Genomic DNA, 25067 nt, shown 5'->3' on the forward strand with positions numbered 1-25067 from the left:
TTTCTACATAACCCCCTCTTTGCTGGGAGTATACTGCATTTTGAATTAGACTTGATTTTCAAAAATTTGAAGTAACTGATTTTCATAAATTCTAAATTCATGACAAATTTTCAACTTGATTCGCTGAAACTTTTCTGCCCTTCCTAGTGACTCCTGCAGATTTTTAAAACCTGTTTCAGAAAATAAAAGGAGTCTCACAAAAAGAGAAAAGTGCTATAGACTTCATCTCCATAGTTCCTTTGTCTGTATTATCAGTTAACTGGAGGGGAAAAAAAAAAGTTGTTTAAAGTGACGTGTTTTGAATAAACTACATTTAGAGATTTCTCTTCTGTGGGGTGATGTCCAGTGCCATAGAATACACAAGAGTGTAACTATGTCTTTACAGTCACAAAAGTGTTATCGTGCTGTTAAATATTCTATAATCCAGAGTTATTTCAATGGCTTATGCCTGACTTGCTTGTAAAATTTGCTTACAGCAGCTCAGCCCTGCCAAAGCACTTCTCCAGGTATTTACCTGAGGTGCTCAGTTTGCTGGCTGCCAGTCAGCTGCATTAGCAGGAGGACAAGTTTGACACTCAAGAGGTGAAGCAAAGAAATAGGCAGGTATTTAAACACACATACAAGCCAGCAAACAGGAGTGGTTTTAATATTAGTAGCATTTTAATCTTGTTCTCTATACAAAAGAGGATTTACTTATTCATGGCTCAAGAATTACAAATTAATGTGTGGAACTGGAGTTAGTACTGAGGGCATTGGAAATTCCTATGATTCAGTGTATTTATTGTTTTAATTGTTCATATTTCCTTTGCTTTGAGGGATTTGGTCTCTGAGATTAATATGATGGTCACTGCCACATCTGTCTTGGATTCCTTATTCCTCAAGAATAGCCCTAAGCAGAGAGCGTTCCAGAAGTCTCTCATTAGGAAGGAGCAGTCACAGTCTTTTATGTAGCTGTAGATGATAAAAGGCACTGATTTAGCACTGCTGCCTGAAAGTCCACCAGCACTGCTGGACTCGGTAGGTCCTATGCAAGAAAGCCATTTCCAGGGAGACTTGGAGAACTTGTCTGTCCCTCCTGATTAATAGTAAAAAAAATAGTAAACATTTTTTTCCACTAAGAACCACTTGCTGCAAATCCTTATCAGGAACTGGACAAATAAGTAAAAATATTAAAGGATAGACTGAGAAATTAGTTTCCTACCACATGTACAACTGCAGTCTTTGAATCCAAAAATAGTTCTGAGTCTAGTGGTGTTACCTACAAGTTCAAATGAGGATGTGAGACTTGCCTATGCCTGCACAAATAGTCTACCTGGGTCATGTACTCAGTAAGAACCAGTACTCAGCATCCTGTGTCTGATGGAGCTAATGATAGAACTGTGTAGAGCTTCTGGATTTTCACCTGCTGGATTCTCCCTCTTCCCATTCCCTTGAGACCTCAAACACAGAAACTGTCTGGAGCAATCCCCCAGTTCCCACCTGTGGTCTTTGAATTCTTCTGCACCCCTCTTCCTTTCTGACTCCTCTCTTCTTACCTGTAGGAACTGACCTGTAGTGATAGGACAAGGAGTAATGGGTATGAATTGAAAGAGAGGAAATTTAGGTTAGGTATTAGGAAGAAATACTTTACTGTGAGGGTGGTGAGACAATGGCACAGGCTGCCCAGGGAGGCTGTGGATGCCCCGGCTCTGGCAACTTTCAAGACCAGGTTGGAAAGGTCTTGAGCAACTTGTCTAGGGGAAGGTGCCACTGCCCATGGCAGTGGAGTTAGGAACAGAATATTTAAAGTCCCTAACAATCCTTAATAATCTATGATTTTATGATTCTACCTATTCTGGATTTTCTTTTATGATAGCGTTACGTTTGAAAGAATAAATTATTTGGGCTTAAGACAGTGACTCATTATGGTGATGCTCAGCAATTGTGTCCTCCCTAAGCAAACACTTAAATATTGACTCACCTCTGGTATGTCAGAGATCTGTTTCATATGATAATTTACTTCCCTAATTATCTGCAATTGATTTGCATAAGAGTCATATTGAGATTATTATATGACATGAAAACTGTCAAAAATTGTCAATTTAAACAAGTTTTTATATCAGCCAATATTAAACAACTCAAAGCGATATAGAATTCAATAGCAAAACAAAAATTGTGTCCTCCTGAATAAGACACTCCAATTGGCTGGCACACAGAACGAGTTCATCTTATATATGCCAATTTACAAATATGTCCAATAATAGTAGAGGGAGCAACTGTTCCACAGCTCTGCCAGTGTTCATCAGACACAGTGACAGTAGCCACATCATTAATCTCATGGTATATTAGAAATAAAGTCACCAGAATGGAATGGTGTCAAAGGATAAATGTTTCCCCCTTTGAAAATAAACTTCTCAGTTTCACTTCATTGTGTTGTCTTTTTTTTTTTTCCCCTTTCCACCCGCCCTCCTATAAATCCTTTGGTTTCACCTGGCATTTAGGTAACAGTAGGAGACCAATATCCTGTGTCAGAGCTCATTCTACAGTTATCAGTTTAGCATACCCTTAAATCCCCACGATTGCTGTGCCAAGACCAATCCTTCCTCTACGAGGTTAAACATATGCATTACATATTGAAACAATGTAAGTAGCATGTAATTAGCACTGTTTATGCATTCGCACTTTAAATTATACTTCTAAACCTATGATGTTTTTGAAGGCGCTTCATGTTAGAGAGAATTAAATGAGCATTCATCTTGTCATTTTTAACTTTATTCATAAATAACCCTCAAAATATATTTGAATGGTTTATTACATTAGAGCCCATGAACTGACGTACACATTCTTCCCTTAGAGAATATAGTTCTTAATAGAACATCCTTTAAAATTATAAAACCCGTGAATGTGGCAATTGAATTTACAAACAGTGTCATTGACAACTTTGACAAAAGATGTTTGAAGGGGGGGAGTGTTGGGGGACCTTTTTCCTGTCCTTTTTTCTTTTTTTTTTCCCCCTTCTCTTTTTTCCCCTTTTTTTAAAGCCTTGTTCCATAAGGATTATAGCTCCCCCGCTGTTTGGAAAAGATAATTTCACTTGTAACACTAATAACTTGAGCAGGGAGAAGGCTGGCTGGGTGAATGGAATGCACTTCACTGCACATCTTGGCTTCGCTAGAAATCGGAAACAGATGGTCCTTGCGGCTGGCTTCCCACTCGGGCCCGCTCAGTGCCAGCCTGTGGTCGTTGGCTGGTTGCTGCTGGCACTGTGTGACTTGAACATAGTAGGACAGTGGCAAAAGAAATCAAATCTTTTTCATTGAGCAGCAAACTGTAATGAAATTTGACAGATCTGACATTCTATACCCAACATCTAGTTAGAATATATTAACCTTTTAGTTTTCTTGAGCTCCTCTCCTACTAGTTACGAATGTCCTTATTAGAGGTTTTTCCAGTGGCTCTGGAGATGGCAGGAAAGCAATATCTTCTGGATGCCCTCTAATGTTGGAGCCCAAATACATATTTCAAATAGTGAAGGAAATATGGGGTTCTAACTTCTCCTAAATTCTTATGCAAAAAAACTTGCTAATAATAGAAATATTGGTTAGACACTTTTGTTAATATTTCATACTAGGAAGAAAAAACACAGTAATAGTAAGGTGATATTCCACCCTTGTGTGCTCAGTATTTTCTGGGTATGTCCTGTATCCCCACCCCAGCAGGTAGTGATATCTTTGATCCAGCTGCATCCAAATAGAGTTTGTGATTTTGATGAATGCTTTTATCTATTATTCTATGAATTTGCATTTACTTAGATGGTATAGATTAGTCCCTTGTTTCTGAAGATTTCTTCCAATACATGCATGATATTAACTTTTTCCCAGATTAGTCCCTGTTCAGTCCTTCTTGAGGTCATGTTGGCTGTCACATGGGCCTTGAGCCCACCAAGCATGTGCTCCTGGGGGACAGGGACCTCTCTTAGGTGAAGAGCATGTTGAAATGTTGTACTGAGTTACGGTCACAGATTAAGAAATACTGGGTTATATTTAGACTTAAAAATAAATCTGGTTTATGTTCCTTTACATTTTGGGTTGATAGAGAAGAATTTTTACTTATTTTTTAAAAATGTTTGTATGTGTCATTCCTTCCCCTTCACTCCTTTCATCTGTTCCTCCTGTTTCTTTCAGACATGAAGTCACAGCACTGTCTGTGATGTCAGTGTGTTTCCATATTGACAGACCGTTCTGTCAGAAACAAGATCTTGATGCTTGTTTCAGATGAGGCAAAAGGGGAATACAGATGGTAGGAAGAAAATCAGAGGAGTGAGAAGGGAGTGGGGAGGAACACACAAAACAGAGCTACAGGGGGAAATGCAGAGTCCAAAAACAACTTTTCCTGCAGAGGGGAAAGGACTATTTTCCCTGGGTTCAGAAATATCATCTGAAATATGTGTGTAACATTGAGCAACCAGTAGAAACTTTACCATTGCACTCATTTTGGCTTGGGAGACCTTGAAGGTGCAGCAGCCGTGGTCACATGCTGCTTCTCTCCTTGTTTACGCCTTCAGCAACAGCAGATCCTCTTGATTGAAGCCAGGATTATAGGATTTCCAAAAGCTAGAACACACTCGTTGTCAGCAACTTTGCATCAGTTCAGAGGCTGTCCAAAAATCAACTGCCTGCTCTCACGTGGCACTTGAACTAATTGTCGCTGTTCGAGATAAGGAAATCCTCTTCGTAACTCATCTAAGTTCAGGCTTCCCAAGGAAAACGCCTCTCAAATTAGGAACAGATCTAAAATCACACTGGTGCAATCAGCTGAAAAGGTTCTGAGCAATTGCAACTGGAGAAATAGGGGGAGGCAAAGGGAATAAAGAGAAGGTTAATGAGCAATGGGTGCTGTGCAATTAATAGATAATCTAGTAATGAGGACTAAGATCCTAAAGATGTGTCTGGCGCTGGGAGATGCACACAGTTCTACCACATTTCTTTTACCAATCTGAATAGCAGAAGCCAACATTTGGAGAAACCACCCGCTATGCCAACATTTCTAATGCTCTCATGCATTTGGTTTCCAGTAGACTGTAAAATGCCAGCTTGATACAGTCATCTGAATTAATATACTTTATTAGCCTTTTTTAGCATTTGTTCCTGGTTCCATATACAGTATCCCCATCCAAATGTGCTTCTGAGGGGAGGTAGAGGGGCCCACTCACACTATTTGAACTGTTGCAGGTACTTCTGCTCAACAATTAAGCCAATTATTTGTGGGTAGTTGGCTACTTCTTCAGCAGGAAGTCAGAAAGAAACTGGCAAGTGCTTCAATCCATTGCTTGAGGCCTGAAGCTGTCAGAAAACAAATCTCTTCTCCTGTAGCCCACAAGCATACACACCTAACTTATTTTCAATGTGAAATATCACTCCTGTATTGCAAGCATTTTTATTTTGCAGCTGTGTCTGCACAAATGTCGATGCTGCACGAAGGCTTTTCCCATCTTCAGAACAGATCTGATTTAGAAGCAAACATCTTTGTGGCTTATTAGTCTTTGGAAGGCATCGTTTTGTCCCAGTACTATTCACAGGGAGTGTTGTACAGAATGCTGATTGACAAGAGTTAAATTCAAAACATGTAGCCATTTTCTGGTGTGTGGTTTTTTTTCCTGATTGAAGGAAAACTACTTAGATGTTTGTTTCCAAAACGGCATCTGTCAGCAATCAAAGGGGAAAAATTGCATAAAACAAATGCAATTGTTTGGAGCAGCATTTCCTGGATCATGTTAAATGCTTGATTTGCTCCCCATTATGCTCACCAAATAATTTTATTTTCCACAATAATTGCAATATTTAACATGTTGTATTTAATCTTGTTTTAATGCTATTAACAACAGCCGCTTATGAAAGGAGTAATTGCTCTACGGGTAAGAACTCACCATACCCAGCATCAGAAAGAACAATGGCAAAGTTAACTGCACCTAATTGTTCTGAATTTAAAATGCTGTTAACCAACAGCACTCCTCATTTCTTTGCACATAACCACTCCACTGTCAGGAAGGAAATGGTTTCATGCTTCTGTCATTCATAATCTGAAAAGTGTATTATGTAAAAAAATACTTAGTTGGTGTGTTTATAATTATTAGTGGGAGGTAAAGTCATATATTGTTATAGGAAGAAGTGGTTAATAGAGCAATGCAGAAAAAGTTTGTCAGTAGCTCTGTAACTACACCAGGTGCTGAAAGTCCATATAGAATAGAGATTTATCAGAACATGTCTGGAATGATGTGCAGCACAACTGGGCATGAAATACTAAATAAATAATAAGCCGGGTGGGTATGTTGATGGGTTTGAGAGGTAGGAGCAGGAGAGCAGCACAGAATTGAATCTGACACTGATTCAAGGACTGTTACTGAGGATTGTTACCGAGCGTTTTACTTTATATTTTGTGTGATTATTTGGAGGGAGGCTTTTTCAATAATCTGCGACCCACTGAAAGGACAGGTAACAAACCTGCAGTAACAGAAGATGACGAATACTTTGCCTAGCCAGAGCAAAGACAGTTCCTGGCACAGTGTCCATCTTTTTCTTTCTGGACTCAAAATAAAACTTAACACTTCCCATGCTAGTCAGACCCTTTCCTGTAAACTGCAGTGGGATTATACCTGCTATCTGAAGCTAAAAGTGCAAACTGGTGTGCTGAGTAGTTGCATAGATCATTCATTAATGTATTTTTCATGTAGTCTAAACAGATTGCAAGGCTGAGGAAAATAAACCCAAACCCCTAGTCCCTACATGTTACATTAGCAGTTTGTACCTACCCTAAATCATTTGCTTATCCTCTCACACATCTCAGAAACGTGAAGGTATTATTGAAACTCAATGAAAGTTTGTCCTGTCCTGCACTGAATAGCAGTTCTGTAATCTGTGCAGCCCAGAATGATCATTTTACTGTAGCCAAACAGTTAAACAACAGTTAGTACACAAAACAATCCAAGGAAGAATAGTGTGCCCACGAGCTCCCTTTTTTGATACAAACAGAAAAGGATATTGTTTAAAATCAAGTGGATGGTTTTGATACATTTTCCTCTTGCATCCAAATCACAAAAAGATTTGCAGGGTGTAGCTGTTTCTGAGTGAGCAAGATGTATTAGCCATAGATCCACAGCCCTAAGAAATATTCCTGGCAAGAGTCCGTTTGCCAGTTCAGAAGTTCATTTTTCTGAGCTCTTGAGGAAAGGCACTACTGTATAGGCTGGAGTGCCCTGTCAGTGAGGGGTGGTGGTCACAGCCCAGCAACTGTCACTCCGTGTGACACAGCAGGGTGATTTAAATGGAAAGCATTCACTGCCTGCTTAATAGTCAGCTGTCATAAACGTAATACTTCTGTTGGGCTTGCAGTGCTCCAGAAGAAGTGGGAAATTGGCAAAAAATCTATTACGATCTTTGACTTTGCTATCCAGGAAATGGATTTTAATATTAGGCAGCAACAGAATTTCATAACTTTTCAAAATTTGTTGTTTTGGAGTTGTCTCTTCCCAAGTTATCTGTCAATTCCTCATGTAAATTTTGAGTGTTGCAGAGAAGTTTTGCATGAAGAAAAAACAATCCTCGGTGAGTTTGGTGGTTGTCACCTGATGGTATTAGAAAGTGTAACATTAAAAACCAGATTTTAAAAATATGGAAGCAAAATTATATTAGGAAAAAATATATATATAAAAAGGGAATTGTTCAGTTCTTAGGGGACACTTTGAACCTTTATATGAAAAGTCATTCATTTATACAATATGATCTGATATCTAAAATCAAGAAGGAACAAAGAGCCAAAACTTTAACATCTTAAAAAAATGAAAGAGCATTTGATTCCTTCAGAAAGTGTCTGTCACAGGGTTGAGAAATTAACTGGAGCAGTTTATACTTTTGTTGTGCCTTTCACTGCTTAAATGATTATATGCACAATTATGAAATAAAGAAAGAGAGACGCGATCTTTTTCTTTTTTTTTCTCAGTCTTTTTTTCCCCCTCCCGGTCACATACATGAGAAAAGTAGCTGCGATAAACAGATAGTGAATCAGACTGAAAGTCTTAAAAAAAAAACAAAAAAACCAAAAAAAAACCAACAAAAAACCCACCCAAAACATTGCATGATAGTCTCTAAGCAGTTCCATCTGTCAAGCAGAAATTTTAGGCTAATAGCCTGTGGCGATCTCCCTCCACAGTCCACTACCTGCCTTTGTCCTATTAAATCTCTTTATTCTTCTTAAAAAAGAAAAAGAGGAAAGAAAAGAAAAACCTTGCAGACCAAAATCATCTGAGTGATGAAGCCCTAATTTTGACTGCCTCTCTTTGATGTTGAGCAGTGGGTTCTTATTTAAAAAAAAAAAAAAGAGTGAGTGAGAGAGGGGGAGAGAGAGGGAGAGAGAGAGAGGAGAAGACAGTGCTAGGAGCAGATGACTTTTCATCTCCACTTCACCTTGCCACTGGGTCTGTGAGAGATTGGTTCATTGTCAAGGAGATTTTTTTTTTTTACCCATGATTCCATATGGTATGGACCGGGCTACATGTTGCCCAACATGCCAGTGCAAATGTTTTCTCAATTAGGTGTCTTATCTCCCGTGAGTTAGCATCAGATGAAGCTTGCTGACAGCATAATGGCAGGGAAAACCTCCGACGGCTCCATCAAATGGCAGCTCTGCTACGACATCTCGGCCAGAACTTGGTGGATGGTGAGTTGGCAGCAGGGCTGCTTTTTTTTTTCTCCCTTTTCTACTTTCCCTCCCTCTTTGACAAAATGTCCCAGACCTCACATTTATCAAATTAACATTTGATTTTTTTCACACTCTTCAGTAGAGCAGCCTCACACTTGCCCCACTTGTGTGCTTTCCCCTGTGTAACAGGAGATCGTTAATGTGCACTACAGTTTCCAGAGGGAAGCTTTTTCAATTCTCCTTAAGGGAAAAAAAAAAAAAAAAGTATGCAAAGAAGTAGTTTGAAAAAGCCTTGTTGTGCAGAGTAACTTGTCTCAGTCGGCTGCCTAGCGCTCAGTTTGTTTTACTTTATCTGCTGCTTCCCAGTGTCCGTGTGCGCGTGCATTTTTTACCATGCAATATTTTGTAGAGAGGGGAGGTGGAAAGTTCAGTCCGTTACCCGGCGAGTCGCTCACTGTAAAAGCCTGGGACGGTGCGGTCGTGGCGTGGTGTAAAATCATCACGTGTGAGAGGAGCGCGGTTTGCGAGGTGCTGCCTTTCAGCCGAGACCCCGATCTAACTTTTCCCTCCGCTTGTTTGTGTTAGAACAGGTTCCCGGGCTGTGCTGACCTGGAGCCATGTGTTACAGATCCCACATAGTCTGGCTCTAGCTGCTTTTGGGCGCAATTAAAGTTTCAATAAAGTCCCAACGTGCTCCGTAGAACGAGTTAACTAGCATGTCATGGTCAGCCGGGCCAGACAACCTTTGACATCTTGAATCTATAAGAGGTATAGTGAGTTAGGAGGATGCACAATAGCCCATTGTAGCAGAAGATGCCAAGTCCTGTTGCGAGGAAGAGAGTCCTCAAATCATTACTGCCCTCGTTAGCGTGTTGTCCGTTAGGGATTAATTCGTTAGCAGCGCATTTTTAGTTTTCTGTAATTATTATTCTTGTGGCAAGCGTGAATTCTTCCAGTGAGAGGAAAAGTTTGCTGCAAGGACAATGAATGTATTATCCGCTCCTAACTGGACCGTGAACCTCAGCTCATTTCACATAGATATCAGTTAAAAAAGGACTGGCGAGTGGAATTACAAAACAAGGCATGATCACTTTCATTGTATGATACGCTGAAACAAGTCGGGGGCTTTCCCTCCCCCTCGCCGCCCCGGACCAATTTTGGTATCATTTGGAAAGTTTAAGACCTCAGAGGACTTGAAAGACTTTAAAAAGTGAGATCCGGAAGGTTTTTATTCTGCAGCTTGATGGTGGCCATTGTGTATATCATGTGGCTTGTATTTAAAGGTGTTTGGGTTCGGGGTTTTCCGTTTTGTTTTGTCTAAACTCTTGATTTTTTTAAGCGTCTCTTAGAGGTTTGCCAGCGGTTGCCAGTGAAATGTAACATGCAGTGTTTGGTTAATGGGAATAAGAAAGGGTAACCACTTTACTTATAGTACTGATTTTCCAATTAGACTTTCTGCCAGGAGAAGTTGGAGGGGGAAGGGGTATTTGCATGCACATAAACTGTTGATTATTCATGTGACTTTTTTTTTTAGCTTGTTAAACTCTTGTAAATAAGACTATTGATTTTTACTTATCATTTTCAAAGCAAAGTTTTTCAAGTACCTGTTTTAACCACAAAGATTTATATCATGCTGTGATTTTGCCTTATTCTAAGCCATTTGTATATTTTATTACCACTCCTCTTTTATTGTCTATCGGCTGCTTTTATGAAGAGGTACGTCCATGTTTATTATTTAGTAAGTATCCTCAAATGTTACTAGGCAGTTATTATTCCTCTGTAGAAAGTGTCCGAGGAAGTTTCATTTCAGTCACATCTATTTCACAGATGTTTTAGTACTGTGAATATAATATGCAAAAATCCTGGAAACATTTAGTAATGCACTTGCCTAAAAATAAACAGTTTTATAACCACACATGCTGTTGTTTAGATTAAACATTGCAGAAAGTTCTCCTTAAACTTGAACGTCACACCATTTATTTTCTAACAGAAAAAAAATCACTAAAATAGCCTCTTTTTTGTTGAACTTGTGCTAGATGAAAGAGATGTTATTTTTAGCTGAAATGAATAATTCAAGACCTTTACAATAGATGTGTTAATTGCAAATAATTTTCATACAAAGTTTCAATTATTGATGGAGTAATAAGCAGGCTTTCATACGCTACTAATCTAAAACGTACAACAAAAAGTAGATATATTTTTTCTTACCCCCCAAACCTCATCCCATTTGCCACGTTATTTTAATCAAAAGTAAGCTAGAGAGCAGATTTTAATGTTTTAAAGACAAATAAAGCTTTGAAAATTACCTCATGCATCGTCTGGCTGCACAAAATCTCAGCTGCACAGTGCTAAACTTCGGTTTGGTACTGCCAGCATACAAAGAGATGAGTGAATACCCCTTGCACCCATATGGACTCAGCTGCCAGCACTGGGATATGCAATTTTGCTTTTTAATGAATCGTAAACAATTTGTGTGTCAAGCGAGGGAGTTTGTTTTCTTTCTGGAGCAGGTTCTAAATCCATTTGAAGCTCTAGCTGTGTACTGTACTGGAGTATTATGCCCAAATTTAAAGGTTCTGTGTCATTTGGATGAAAGGACCTGTTATAATGAAAGAAACGGCTTTATAAAAGGCTGGGTGTAGTAATCTCTCTCTCTTTCTTTCTTTTTTCCCCTCTCTCTGTCTCTCAACCTCACACTCTCCCTCTTTCACCCCAGTCTATAGCATGTTTATAGCCAGCTCTGGAGATAATGGAGATTGGTTGATTGCATGATTAGGAAAATGAATGGATTTTAGCATTGGGCAAAGCAGCTTGCAATTCTGAAAGGTGGCTTTAAAATGCAGAGTTCTAATTTTGACCTTATTTTCTTTCATAGATAATCTTTATTAATGCTCCTTTAATTCGTTTTTCCTCATCACAGCTAGTTTTTCTCTCCAGCCATCTGATGGAATGGCTAATATATTTTATCTTACTTGCCAAAATAGCAGGAGGTCAAAGTAAAAGAAAAGTGTTATTTTTCTTTCTTGTAGACAGTTGTAAATGTTTCAAACATTTCAGCAGAGCCCATAGGATTTGTACATTTTAGCAATAATTGCATTTGTCACCACTGTTCAAGGCAATCTTACACCTAATCTACTTTTTTATGCTTTAATCAAGTAAATGCAGAAACAGTATTATTTTGACCATGTTGTAATATGACTTTTTAGCAGAAAATTTCTCCCAAATGCTGTAAATTTGCATAGAAATAAATTATATTTAATTTTTAAATATAGATATAATAGCAAATAATTTAACTGGTACAGCAACCTGAAGATATGAGATGAATTTGCTGGAAAAATGATAATTATTTTGTTATCATTCACACTTTTAATTTAAATTTGCTGCTGCCATAGAGTCACTAAAGGGTTAGTCATAGAAAAGTTTCAGTACTGTCTTGCATTTGTAACAAATATGTGCAGCTGTGCTACTTTTATAAACATTTATTTCAAGCTGATTATTTTTTTAAAATTATTTGCTCTAGCAAAGCCAGTATGATGTGACTATAATATGTTTAATAAGGGATTGTCTGCAAAATTCCTTTGCATGGGGTTATTGAAATACATGTGCAGCAAAGGTGTATACTAGAGGAGAATTCTCCATGACAATACAAAACTAAAGACCCCAAATTGGGCCAAATTCTGCTCAAGGTTTACGCTGCCATCTGCCTGGAGTGGCTGCGCTGGGAGGAGTAGAGCGACTCCAGGTTTACTCACCTGAGGGACTGAGAGCCAACTTGGACCCATAATTTGAGTTCTCTCAGTCCAAACAGTTTCAAAGCCCCAAAGTGTTCTCTCTGTGAAACATCTGAAGAAATATAAAAAGCCTCATTAATAAATAAGAAACCATTTCCAATGACTCCATGTATGAGTTAGCAGGCAAACTGCTCTTATTTAGTGCGACAGTCAAAGCAGAGCTTTCAGTCATTTTCCAAAATAATTGGTTTTCTACTTTTATTATCCATAGTTCAGTGTAAACGTCTTTATTTTCTTTAGATACCATAAATAAAAAGAGAATTTATTAAAAATAGTCAGACTGGACTTGAAGTGGTCATTTTGTTACTTTAAAGGTTTTTAACTCAACATCATTTTTGCAGTGGAGCTGTTGGTAACTGCTTTTCTTTCCCACCTCTGTGCTCTGTTTTTTTCAGGGGAATAACTAAAATTGCTCAGATAATTTATGCAATAAAAAAACTTGAAAATTTTAAAAGGTACTATAATTTCCATCAAGTAAGAACTAACAGAATCCTCTCTATAAATCTCATTGTAAATGAGCTTAAAAAGAATGGCGTATCTAATAAACATTTAATTTCATCATATGAAAAACTAATTGTTACTGTCAAAATACTCAAAAGTAGTATTTTTTTGGTTAAATCACTGAGCGTATCTGTACATCCTCTCATCCAAGTTTATCATGGTAATCCCCACTTGCTGTTGAACCATCCGTGGCTTTGCTGGTCTGTGCTTCTGACTTATGATTTACTATGAATCAAAAAGCATATATGTATTAATAATTATCCTGCTCCTACCCCTGTAAAAATAACAAAGAATAATGAAGTGTGAACAGAGCATAACATTGCATGGATTTCCTTTGTTTTATACAGTAACTCTCATATGTTCATACACTGCTCAGCTGCTGTATAAATATTTTTAATAAAATTATTCCTTCTCTGTCAGAGTTCCTAAATTCTGTGTATAACTTAAACACTTCAGTGCATCATTATACATATACTTTATAGTATCTTTATTTTCTACACATGGCCTCCTTTTGCCTATAAGTATTTGTCCTAGTTGTTTTCTACTCTTTTTACTTCACCTGTCCTGAATATTGCCATGAATGTTTCTAATTTAAAGCCAGAGGAGTCAGTGGCTGATTAGAAGACAGGAAATTGGAGGATTAAACTGTCTGGTTGAACTTCCTTTACTTATCAGTACCGTGTAACTCTCACTGGATTATAAACTCATTGGGACAATTTCTTACAGTGTATCAGTACTTCTGTTTTCTTAGTCTTTATTTTTCTGGAGAAAGTATAAAAATGGAGAAAATGGGTAATTTGTAGTTAAAAAACAGTACTTCTTAATAACTATGAAGCACTGGATGTTTAAATTACATTTTTACAAATGTCTTCAGATATGAGAATGCATTCAATTTTAAATCACACAGGTTAATAATACAGATTTTAAATTCAGCGTATAAACAACCAAGCAACAAATACTTTCGGGGAGGGGGAGGGAAATTACATCATTTCAGTAAGAGGAGAATGCGCCATGTTAACCCTTGTTCAACCCTCTTACCCTCAGAAACTTCCACATTTGTTGTGTCACAATGGCGTAGCTATAGGACACCCTGAGGAAAGGCTGGAGAGAAAAGCCTGTTTATCCAAAAAACTTTGTCTGGTCTCCCAGTGCTGCCCTCTGATTCAGGAGCCAGAGATCTGACGTCCTTGCCTGGCATTTGCTGGGATGAAGGACGTTGTGTAGATCGTGTAACCCTGAGGAGAACGGAGAAGGGCACAGATTTTTTCCCTTAAGGGCCACCTCATTCTTGCTGGTGATCCCCATGTCTTATTTCCAGAGCTTATCATGACCCCTGGTTATGAAATCATTGTGATAGTTGGGAAAAACAAGTTAATAGCACGATCTGGAGGATCTGTCTGGTGAGGGATGAATAGGAGGAGTTCCAAGTTTAGTCCGTGTTGTGCCTGAGGTGCCTCTGTGCTACCACTCAGCGTCATTTCATTTTACACACTGGGTTGAGATTCGAAGGTGTCAAAACTGTGTTGAAAACAGAAAAAGATACACACTACCTGAAAGGTCAAACACCTTGATCTGAATCTGAAGCCTGAGAGACTAATTATATAGTCCACTTTAAACACCAGGATTCGATCTTTAAATTTATTGGAATGGTTGTGATGGTTTCTATCAGTATGGTCTTGCTATATTAGGCTACATTAGGCAAGTTTTTCACTAATACTGGGAGTAATTGGAAATTAGGATGAAAATAAAAGAATGTTTTGAAACTTTTTGCTGCCAAAGTCCCAGTAGTTTTCATACAAACAATCTGAAACTTTTTATAACTTTCCCTATCTTCATATGAGAGGGAAAACGTAACATTTTTGGTTAAGATTCCCCATGTTTTAAATCCAGAGTGAAAAGAATCTTGCTGTGCTGCTTGATGCATCCCTCTCCCTCAGATGTGGTCACTCACACTGATTAATATTTAAAGATGATTATAGGATTAATCGAGTTGTTTCTTCATTGATACTTGGAGACAAATATTCTAGTTTGTAAGAGAATGTTTTGGATTGATAATATCGTCGTTATTTCCATTAGTGTCAGTAGGAACCTCTTTCACAAGTGCTGCAGGTAATAAATAATTACAGACCTTATTACAGGTGCTTGAACACTTTGTACATGTTCATGCACACACTTTACATATGGGATATGTATGGAATCCACCCACAAAAAGCATAGGCCCTGCCGCACTCCCAAGAAATTCAACTGATCTCAGAGCAGCAGGAGCCGGTCTGACTAAGGTGCCTTCAGAGCAGGTGCTGCACAAACCTGCAGTAGCTGTTTTACACAAAGGTTTTAGAATTATATTCACGGCAATGAAGATCTCTGGGTCTATTTTCCACAGAAGAGATTAATGAAGAGTAGTTCTCAATAGGATAAAAATCATTAAAACAGATTAAATAGATGTGTTGGCTAGTGGAGTGAGATTCAAAATATTTTGCCTGTATAAGCGTATCTGTTGTTCTTTGGTGGTTTGTGTTTTTCTCAGAGGCTGTGAAACGCAAAGTTAGCAATACAACTAGAGATGGGTGGAAGTGTTGGATAGTACAGATGGCACTATAAGCTTGTAGGCTTTTACTACCCATAATTGCAATGCCCTTGCTTTCAAAGGAGTGCAGGTTGCCCTTGATGTACAAAAACAGCCATATTAATTTCACAACCCAATTGGAATCGCGCACACGGATTGAGGTTGTCAATAGGAGCAGTGTGGGAATTACGAGCATAAACAGTGCTCTCAAATAGGCCTTTCTGCTTTAAACATGACTAACTCAAAAGACACAGGGTGTACATGGTCACTACTAGGGTATTTCCACAACTGAGAGAGTCTGTGAGTTAATTAGAGGGGAGTTTCTCCGTATTTATTTTTTTTAAATCCAGAATTCAATTAGGCTGGACCTGATTCTACATGAAAATACACTGATATTCTTCAGTCGTGATCTTTAGTAAAGAAAACAGAAAGTAGAGCATAACTTATTGGTTTACGTCAAGTATATATATATATATATATAAAGAGTATTCCAAAATGACCTAAATTAACTATTTGTGGTCAATACAAAAAGAGAAAAACTATCCCTTTTGATTGTTCAGTCAACATTTATATTTGCTTTGAGGAATAAATAGAAACAACATGCATGTGCACTGTTGTTTGCCAGGGCTTTTTTTACTATCAATTTTCTTTTGTGATGTTATTTGAAAGAATAGATTAAGAAGAATGGGTTAAAAATGGGTTATTTATGGTAGTGACTGAAAGGTGAATCATCAAGGTTTTACAAGAACACAAACAGAATGTTCTTTCAAGGATTATAAGCAAACACAAGTAAAATTCAACTTTACTCATGATCTGCTGCTAATGAGGACTTAATTTAGACAAATTGGGACTTGTTGCTTCTTCTCCTTTTACCTTGGTTTCCTAAGAACATCAGCTGTCTGCCATGTGTGAGAAACTGTAGCATAAGACATTATTTAACACACCCAAGGAATTCCCTCCTGTTCAAAAATCAATGTCTAATTCTTAAACAATTTTAAAGAAAATATTAACTTTCTTCTGAATTATAACTGTCTCACCTGATTTTATATGATGCACATTTTTCTCTATGGAGATATGTCGATTTGTTGAAATTCATTATAATTTCTATTATAATTTTCATTCTTAAGTTTTCTAAGAATTTCCCAAAAAGAAATGGAGGAAATACCTTCCAGGGAAGTATGTGGGCATGTAGGAAGAGGACAGAGGTTTAAAATGGTGGGAAGCTCTTGGAAGGCCTGGCTTCTGGCAAACAATGACCTTTGGTAATTTCTAATATAAGTTTGTGTCAAGAAGAGAAAGTGTAAAGAACAGAAGGAAAAGGACTGACCAAAGTGTGGCTGTTCTGCACCACCACTGTAAAGGAGATAGGAGGGAAGGCAGGCTTTGATATGAGAATGTTTCCTGGCATTAGGAAGAGCAGTGGCCAAGAGATCACACATGAGCAGAGGCAGTGAATCACAGGATGGGTTTTTTTCTCCTTCTCCAAATCACCCCTTGAAGTCTTTTCTTTTTCAGTACTTAAAATCCCAGTCAGTAACATATGGGCTCCTAACTGCTCTGGTCCTCCAGTAACTGGACCACTGCACAGAAAAATCACTTTGTTTTTTATTTTCCTCTCTTTGGATGTAGAGGCAGGGTTTGAATTGCAGAGCAGACACTTATTTGCCCAAACTCTTCTGCACTGAGGCAACTCCATAGCAGGAAGCCAAATAGCCACAGGACAACAGCAGTGTCTGAAGAGAGCAAGGTTCCGTGCCAGCTCCAGAAGATGTCCCCCGTGACCAGCACTGCAACCACTCCTGATTGCATCTGCTCAGTTCCACAATTTCAGGGAATGTTTTAGGGAACTTTGCTGCAAACTCTGTGAAAACTGAGAAGGCAGGGAGGGGGGAACAAATAAAGGGCAAAGCTGAGGATTCAGAAAAGCCTAACGTTCCATTGATCTTGTCCCACAGTCCTGCATCCTGGTGTCTCTCACTTCCAACTTGACAAAGTCTGTGATTTCACAGTACCTTTACCCTGAGAGCCACATGCTCTTATGAAATCAGTTGTTCCCATCTCTGAATGGTGCAGTCCACCTTTCTGTTACTTGTCCCAACACACCAGTTTTCAGATCTGCTCCTTGATCATGGAACTGATACTGCACAAAAACCAAGACCTTCGCAATAGCGAAATGCAGTCACTGAGGAGGAGCACAAAATTGTATCTAAAAAACGTTTTATCTATCAAAAAAGTGAATTATTGCCTGCCTAAGAACAGAAAGATCAATGGGCTGGGAACTTTTATTTTCTCTTGCAACAGGATAAGGGACTGGAGACAAAATGAGTGAAAGCTGTACCCTGAAAAGCAGTGTGAGACAAGGCCTTCTGGAATATGAGAAATAAACAGACCAGTAAGGGTGGAATGACAGAGCTGCAGAGTTTTGAGGATGGTGACAATTTCAATGTGATGCAAACATCTGTTCATGTACTCTGAATTGGAATAATCAAACACCTGCACTTCCATGTCTGTGTTCATGCCTGCAGATCCCTTTGTTCCAACGAGTTTTCTGGGCGCATGCTCCAGGACGGGTGTGCACGAGCATGGTGTAGAATTGTTACTTGTATGCTCTAGGTGTTTGCACCTGCAAAATGCAGGTGCCTGCTTAAACCTGTGTTATCACGAGCAGATATGCAATGTGTTTCCCTTGGTTTCTGGAGAGGTCTGCCAAAACTAGCACTTTAATTTCTTTATGTCTCATCCTCCCCATCTATGAAGTAGAATAATTAAACTCACTTCAGAAATGGTGTTAGATATTAATTGTTGAGTTTCCAACATTATCTGCAGATGCTGTAATTACAGTATTTATTTTTTAATAAAAATTACTTATGAATATAAGGTTTTACAGAATTAGGGAACTAAAGACAGGAAAGAATGTGGAGCCTTTCCATCTCTCAGCAGTCTGTTTTTTACTGTTTATTTATTGCTGACTTTTATTTTGCCTTTAAGCCAAACACTATGGGTTACTCATATAGCATATGCTTCTTCACTCTGCACACAAGTAAAAGCAGTGATCTCCAAATCAAGATAATGTTTTAATAAATCTTGACTGAGGATGCCTGAAGTGGTACGAATGCTCACACTGTGTAAGGCACAGACATCTCTGCGCACGCCACTGTTTCTTATTAAGTAGGAGTTTGGTAAATTGAATGGATTACTTGGATTTCATTAAAAATTAAATGTACAATTATTTAGATGAATTTTTCACATATGCTTGTGGGCAAACAATTTTTGATTAGTTGTTGACATATAGTACACACAGTGCGTGTGTGTGTGCGTGTGCACATGTATATTTACATGCACGATATATAAATAAAATACAGACAGTAATGCAGTGTTAGGAAAGTCCACTGGTAGTCATTAATTTGACAAGACTTACATAGGATGGGAAGAATGATCTTCCTCAGAGTGAAAAATTGTTTTCATACATCACATTAAGACTTATTTATGCAACAAGCAGTGTAAGAGCTCAGGACCAAGCACGGCTCACCCCAGCTCATTTTATTTATCTCTTTGAAGAAGTTTTTCTTCCAAATAATGCTGTGGAAGGAAACCCCTGCAATGCCTGTTACTGGCCTGTGGTTGCAGGATTTACATCAGTGAAGCAACTTTCTCAGTTTAATTTTAATTAGAAATCAGGTGGTAAAGCTGGGGAAGGATTTGTAAAGATCTGAAGTGTCTGAAGAGGAGAGGCTTGAATAACACTGTATTAGTCATGAGGCGAGGAAGGAAGAATGTTGTCGTGATTTGAAAGTAACATTGTTCAGTAAACGAAGATGTGTGAAGCACTTGCTAAACTAAATTAGTTCTGAGGTTTGGTGTGCATTTGTGTATTTCTGTTCATTGAAGCTTTGAACAATTGTGAAGAAGAAAACAGAAATACATCTATTAAGAAAAAAATGCTTGAATTGTCTTCTGGTGGTGTTTATCTGGAGTGATTCAGCTGCGATTTTACATATTTCAGACAGAATCATTAATTGGCACAAATAAATAAACATAAATAATAGAGAGTAGTTCTACTCTGAATTTTATTTTGCCGTGGTGGTTTGACAAGGACTTTGCTTTCCCTCACACAAACAGAAGTTGTAGGGAAGTTTTAAGAGCCTGTGCCTCCTAATTTTTCTATAGAGGCTGTTCCTCAACAGATGACCTTTTTCTAATGCATGGATTCAGTGTGCAGAAAGGGTAAATCTTGTGGTTTGAGTGTCCCCTGTAGAATATAATTGAAAAATTGTAGCCATATACTTCATATTGTATTATCTTGTGACTAATTTTGCTAAGATTTGGTGCTTCCAGCTCTCCATGGGGAGGGGGAACAGTGCCTGCACTCTCAGATCATGTTCTCACCTCCCTTTATTGCACCCCTGACACTTACCCGTCTACCCGGGATCTTTACCTTCGTGCCATTACACTTGTTGCTGTCTTACTCAGTTAAGAAGTACAAATAGCCCCAGCATTGCCAGCTGCAGTCCCAGGCTGGATCATTACTCCAGATTTGAGGTTAATCAACTGCAAATTCCATTAGCTTCATACAGAGTGAAAATAAAGAACAGACGGTCTCGCCTGTGAGCCAGAAGTCAGGTGCAGCACAATACGGCCAGCCTTCAGGTAGAGGGATTTTATCCCTTCAGCCAACATCTCTGAGACCAGACCAAAGGAGCAGATCAAAAAAGATTTTCATGAAAGTTTCATAGACTCACATCCTTTTCTTTGTTTCCTTCTCTTTTCTCTCCAATTGCAAATGTTAGTTCTTCACTTGATTCTAGTGGTATTTTTACGTATTTTTCTTCTGAACAACTATGGAAAGTTGTTGCTAAGAGTTGTATTCTCAGGCATCTTAACGTTCTTTACCTACTTGTTGATTGTGCAATTTGCATTATTGCTTGAGGAAGTGCTGGGTGAAGTTTGGTGGGGATTTGGGAGCAGTTCACAACTGAAGACCCGTTTACTAAGATCCAAGTGCTGACAGGCACAAGCACCTTGTGAGCTCTGCCAGGGATTTCAATAGGACTCACAATATCAAAGCTGGACACACAGGAGAGAAGAGGAAGAAACCAGGCCTAGACGCTTCCCTGCTGCTTTTATTCTGTGCACTGTCTCCCCACACACTCCTCAAATAGTGGTTTTGTTTGTCATTGGTGGTTTTCTCATGAGTCCTTTTAAAATGTTTCATGTTCTTCTTTTTATGTGTTCTGCCAGCAGTCAATATTTATAGAAATTAAAAAATTAATCTGCAGTTGAATGCAAAAATAATGCCTCTGATAATCTCAATTCTCTAAAGCAAAAGCTTTTTCATCTAACAGAAAGAACTGCACAAAGTCAGTGGCCAGAAGGTGAGATGCTGCTGCACTCAGAATTCTCTGCACTTTCCAGGCTGAATTCTCAAAATGTACATTAGCACCATGTTTACCAAATAATATGAATTTTGTATGTTGTGGGTTTTCTGTGCAACTTTCTCTCTTTATCCAGTTTTGGTGGGGAAAGGAGCTGCCTCTGTGTGTGTGTGTGTGTGTGTGTGTGTGTGTGTGTGTGTGTGTATCTTCCTATATACATATGTTAGATTATCACTGGCACGCCATTACAAAAGGTTAGGGAAAATATTGCTGCCAACAGAACTAAAGATTAAATAATCCAATCTCTGGGAACTGTAAACTAACAATCACTATCACAAATGGGCCCTTTCTAATCATAGTTTGTGGTGGAATGAAAGATGCAATTGTCTGGAATTGATGAATATGGGATCCATGCTGGCTTCAGGGTCAAAGGTGACTTCATGCAAAGGTCCCTTTCTCTCTGGCACTGTTGCCTTTGTATAGCATAGCTTGGCAGCTATCTCTTTGCACTTCGGCTACCTGCCAATGCAGCTGGTACTGTGCAACTGTCTGGTACAGACTACAAAGCATCACTCAGCAACCAGCAGCTCCGCATGGGGCCCCTTTTCTAGGATGACAAAGAAAGATGGGCTATACATTCTGCCATCTATGCCCATTAAAAAGACTCTTAAATTGCATTACTACAAGTTATTGTTAATTATGTAGTAGTCACTGGATCTGTATGATCCTTTTAGGGGTTGATAATCTCTACTGTATGCTGGCAGTGTGAGTAATCAAGAGGGAAAAATCAGTATTTTGTTGTGTAAAAAGTAAAGTACTTATGTGGTGAATTGCTTGTGTGTAGCCATACAAATTAAATCTTCACTTGGATTATGCACCATGGGTTTGCAGCATGTACAGGAACAGAACTGATTGAACTAGACAAACTACTTGTGAAGTTGTGTCCTTATAGCTTCAACATTCATGTTGCAGTTAAGCTTGGGAAGTGTTTTTGTTGGTAAGCGTTTATCCTGAAACCTTGCTGGTTGTTAAAATGTGCCTTGAGCAGAAACAGAGATGGAAGAAAACAAAGTTCCTGGGTACATTAAAATAAACACTTTCAGTTTAGAAATCATAAAGCTAACAAGTGGTTAAAGGAGACCATTCTGATAATAAAGGTGATATCAGTGGCAGACTGATAGGATACTGATTACTTTTTTCCCCAGTAGTGCATTTTCTTCTTATTATTAAGAAATTGTTTGTAGTGTGGCCAACAAAAGGAAAATGTTTGTCCCTCCTAAAACCAAGGCTCTGGTTGTCTCCTGAGGAATGGCCAAGCTACATCTGTTCTTCAGTCCAGGCGTGAGGAATTGCATTGCAACTAAATCTGTAGGCCTGATTCCAGTGGATATTTTCCAACTCCTGTAAGTCCATGAGTGTTAATATAAAACTGGAATCGCTAATCTGGGCAAGTGAGATTGGATTCACCTTCAGTAAGATGTATCGATGACTTGCTCCATAGATCCAAGTTATTTCAACTTAAATATCTTGAGCCAAATGCTTAGCTCCTCTCAACTGGCACAGCTCCACTGAGGTTAATGGAGTTGTACCAGTTTACCTCTCCTGAACCTTCTGGCACTTGTTTTCCTAGGATTTCAAGGAAAAATCTGTAAAGAAAATGGTGGGACATTTTTACTCATGACTGGGGTTTTTCCCTTTCTTTTTTCCTGCTTTCTCTGCACTGTTTATGATCTTGCACTTGCCTCCTGTAGAGCTGGCAGACAGCCTAAGATGTACACCAAATTCTGGGAAGGAAGCAACACCATTTCTGTATAGTACCACTTCAATGAGTCTGTTGGACCACTTTTATTTCCTCTTTTGTTCAAATTGCACAAAAATCTGAGAGACACAAGATACAACAGGAGGAGACGAGAACCTTCAGTCTTCAGTTTCCCTCTTTCCTCCTTGCATCAAATATTCCTTTTCTAGCCTTGTTCTGATATCGGCTATTTGAAATAGTTATATATAATTTAACATTATACAAAAGTATTGTCATATCAAACATAGTGAAATGGATTCCAAAAACACCATCTGGTATTTGGGAATGCACTGTGAGTTGGGAACGTGAGAAGAGATATTCTTTGCCACTTTGCTTGGGACCCAGCCATTAGCAGTGTAATTGCCAAGAAAAGGTGACAGGCTTCAGGCTTAATGCAAGTGGTTGGGTTTTTTTCCTCTCTCTCTTCCCCAGCCTGTTAACTCTATGAGTCCTAAACTAAATTCAAAAGGCTCTGTAAGGACAACACCATGGAAAAAAAAATAGGCTCCCTTACATTTAAAGGAAGGGCAGAAAATGAAAACAGTTGCTGTGCTCCTATAAGAAGACTGGAATAAGTGAAAGCAAAATAAGCTTGTTGAGAGGAGGAAAGGAAACAAGCCATGTATGCTTTAAAGCTGCAGTGTGCTACACAGAATTGTTCTCTTAAGTAGTGGATTTGTAATGATTAGAGTTTCCCAAGCTTTATCCAAAAGCTCATTTCAAAGCCATCATTAGTTTCCTCTAATCCATCCAAAATTGCAAAACGCATATTGTGAAGGTCATCCATGACCATTCTAAACCTGCTTTATTTGATGTTATCTCGCTTCTTCCTCCCTGTCTCCATCTATCCCTTTAAGGTGGGGAGGGAAGGGAGAGAGTGTTTCATAAATTAAAATCTCAGATTGATTTCTGTGGGAATACTATTCTGCTGTGTAAGAATCCAAAGGGCATACACAATACAGTTTATAGAATTTCATGTTGCTACCACGTATGCTGCCATTGGCAGGTGTAATTCTAATAAGTTCTGCCAATAATTCTCACCTGAGAACCAGATCAAACATGAGGGATGTAAAAAATCAGAGATATTTGAACAAGGATTAAAGTCTCTGTATTACATGCAGGATGGCAAATAAACTTTGCTGCAGAGGATGAAAATAAGTGAATAACACAGAAAGGTTTTAATCTTTCTTGGTTTCCATCTAACATTTGAAATACAGCCTTGTATTAATTCTCAGCTTAAAAAAAAAGGCCACATTGATTTGTTTCGGTATGTCAGAAACTGCGATGCTACAATAGATCTGCTATTAAATTACACAAAATAAAATGATTTCTGGTGGGTGTAGCTAATGCTTGCCAAATTAGATGAAATGAAAGCTAACCCTCTTAGTCTAGCTGTTGTTTTTAAATATTTATGTCTTTAACAGACATTTGTGTGTGCCATGAGGGGGACTAGAAACTCCTTTGCTATCAGTCAGTTGATGTAGACATGCAAAATTCTTACAATCTCAGTACCAGACTCACACAAAACGTTCATCGCCACAAGTTCTTTCATTTTATTTGAGACAATCTCGCTGATTCCCCACGCTGCCGGCTTGGCTCCCGTTGCTTATTTATTTACTGCGACTGCATTTCTCTGCAAATGAGTTCTGTGTGCAAAATTTAGGCTACAAGGTGTAGCGCAGATTTCCGGAGCTGAACCTTTCAGTGCGGAGAAGGTGGTGGCAGCCACAGGGCTGCCAGATTGCTGGAGGGACTGAGAGAGAAGCTGCGAGCCCAGAGCTTGCCCTCTCTGCCGGCGACCAGCCGGCGTGAAGCTTTGCCCTGAAACAAACACCATCGAGCTGAGCCTCACCATGCACCCGAGTGGGGAAAGAAGTCAAACATTACAAAAGGATCTTTCTGTTGCTTCCAGTGCTTTATGGGGTGCAGTTTTATCCCAGCCATGCTCGGCTTGACCTTCAGTGCTGTTTGCTTTCTAAAAGGCAGTGATGGTCTCTGATATGGCTCTCGTTTAGTACCAGGTTTCTTGCTTTGAAGTGTGTCAATCCAGGGCAGTCCCCAACACACTTAATGTCCCAAACCTTCCCCACTAAGAACCCAACCTGAGCAGCCCAGAAGAAAGATAAAGTTCTGATTTCTATCTTATAAAAACAAACACTCTTTTCAGGTAAAATCACTCTCCAACAGTGTGTATTCCGAGTCTTGTTCAGCACCTGCTGCTCCAACAGCAATGGCTTTGGAAGCGCAGCTCTGCTTGGGATGGAATAGTGAGGGACCATCCAGCACATCAGAACACAGAGGTTTTGTGTGCAGAAATCGAGGCTGCGCGATCAGTTGGCTGACAGAGGTACAGATCACACACGGGA

At 38.9% G+C, this 25067-nt stretch overlaps 1 protein-coding gene and 1 long non-coding RNA gene across 11 annotated transcripts in view; one reads left to right on the forward strand and one right to left on the reverse strand.

Annotated features, from left to right (window-relative positions):
• Window positions 1–2385: 2385 nt before the first annotated feature.
• Window positions 2386–11196, reverse strand: LOC126635377 (uncharacterized). The gene is made up of 3 exons (XR_007627685.1): window positions 10980–11196; window positions 8439–9645; window positions 2386–7600 (listed from the first exon to the last, which is right to left on the reverse strand). It is a non-coding gene; the product is annotated as an uncharacterized LOC126635377 (long non-coding RNA).
• Window positions 8543–25067, forward strand: part of NFIA (nuclear factor I A) — a 353253-nt gene continuing 336728 nt past the window's right edge. For all 10 annotated transcript variants that reach the window (XM_050306547.1, XM_050306545.1, XM_050306546.1 and 7 more), the window contains exon 1: window positions 8543–8691. In XM_050306547.1, coding sequence (XP_050162504.1) covers window positions 8596–8691 — 96 coding nt within the window. In that variant the 5' untranslated portion in view covers window positions 8543–8595. The remainder of the gene's footprint in view (window positions 8692–25067) is intronic.

The sequence above is a fragment of the Myiozetetes cayanensis genome, unplaced genomic scaffold (genome assembly GCF_022539395.1).
Source record: "Myiozetetes cayanensis isolate MyiCay16 unplaced genomic scaffold, myiCay2020 scf12, whole genome shotgun sequence".
Classification (NCBI taxonomy): domain Eukaryota; kingdom Metazoa; phylum Chordata; class Aves; order Passeriformes; family Tyrannidae; genus Myiozetetes; species Myiozetetes cayanensis.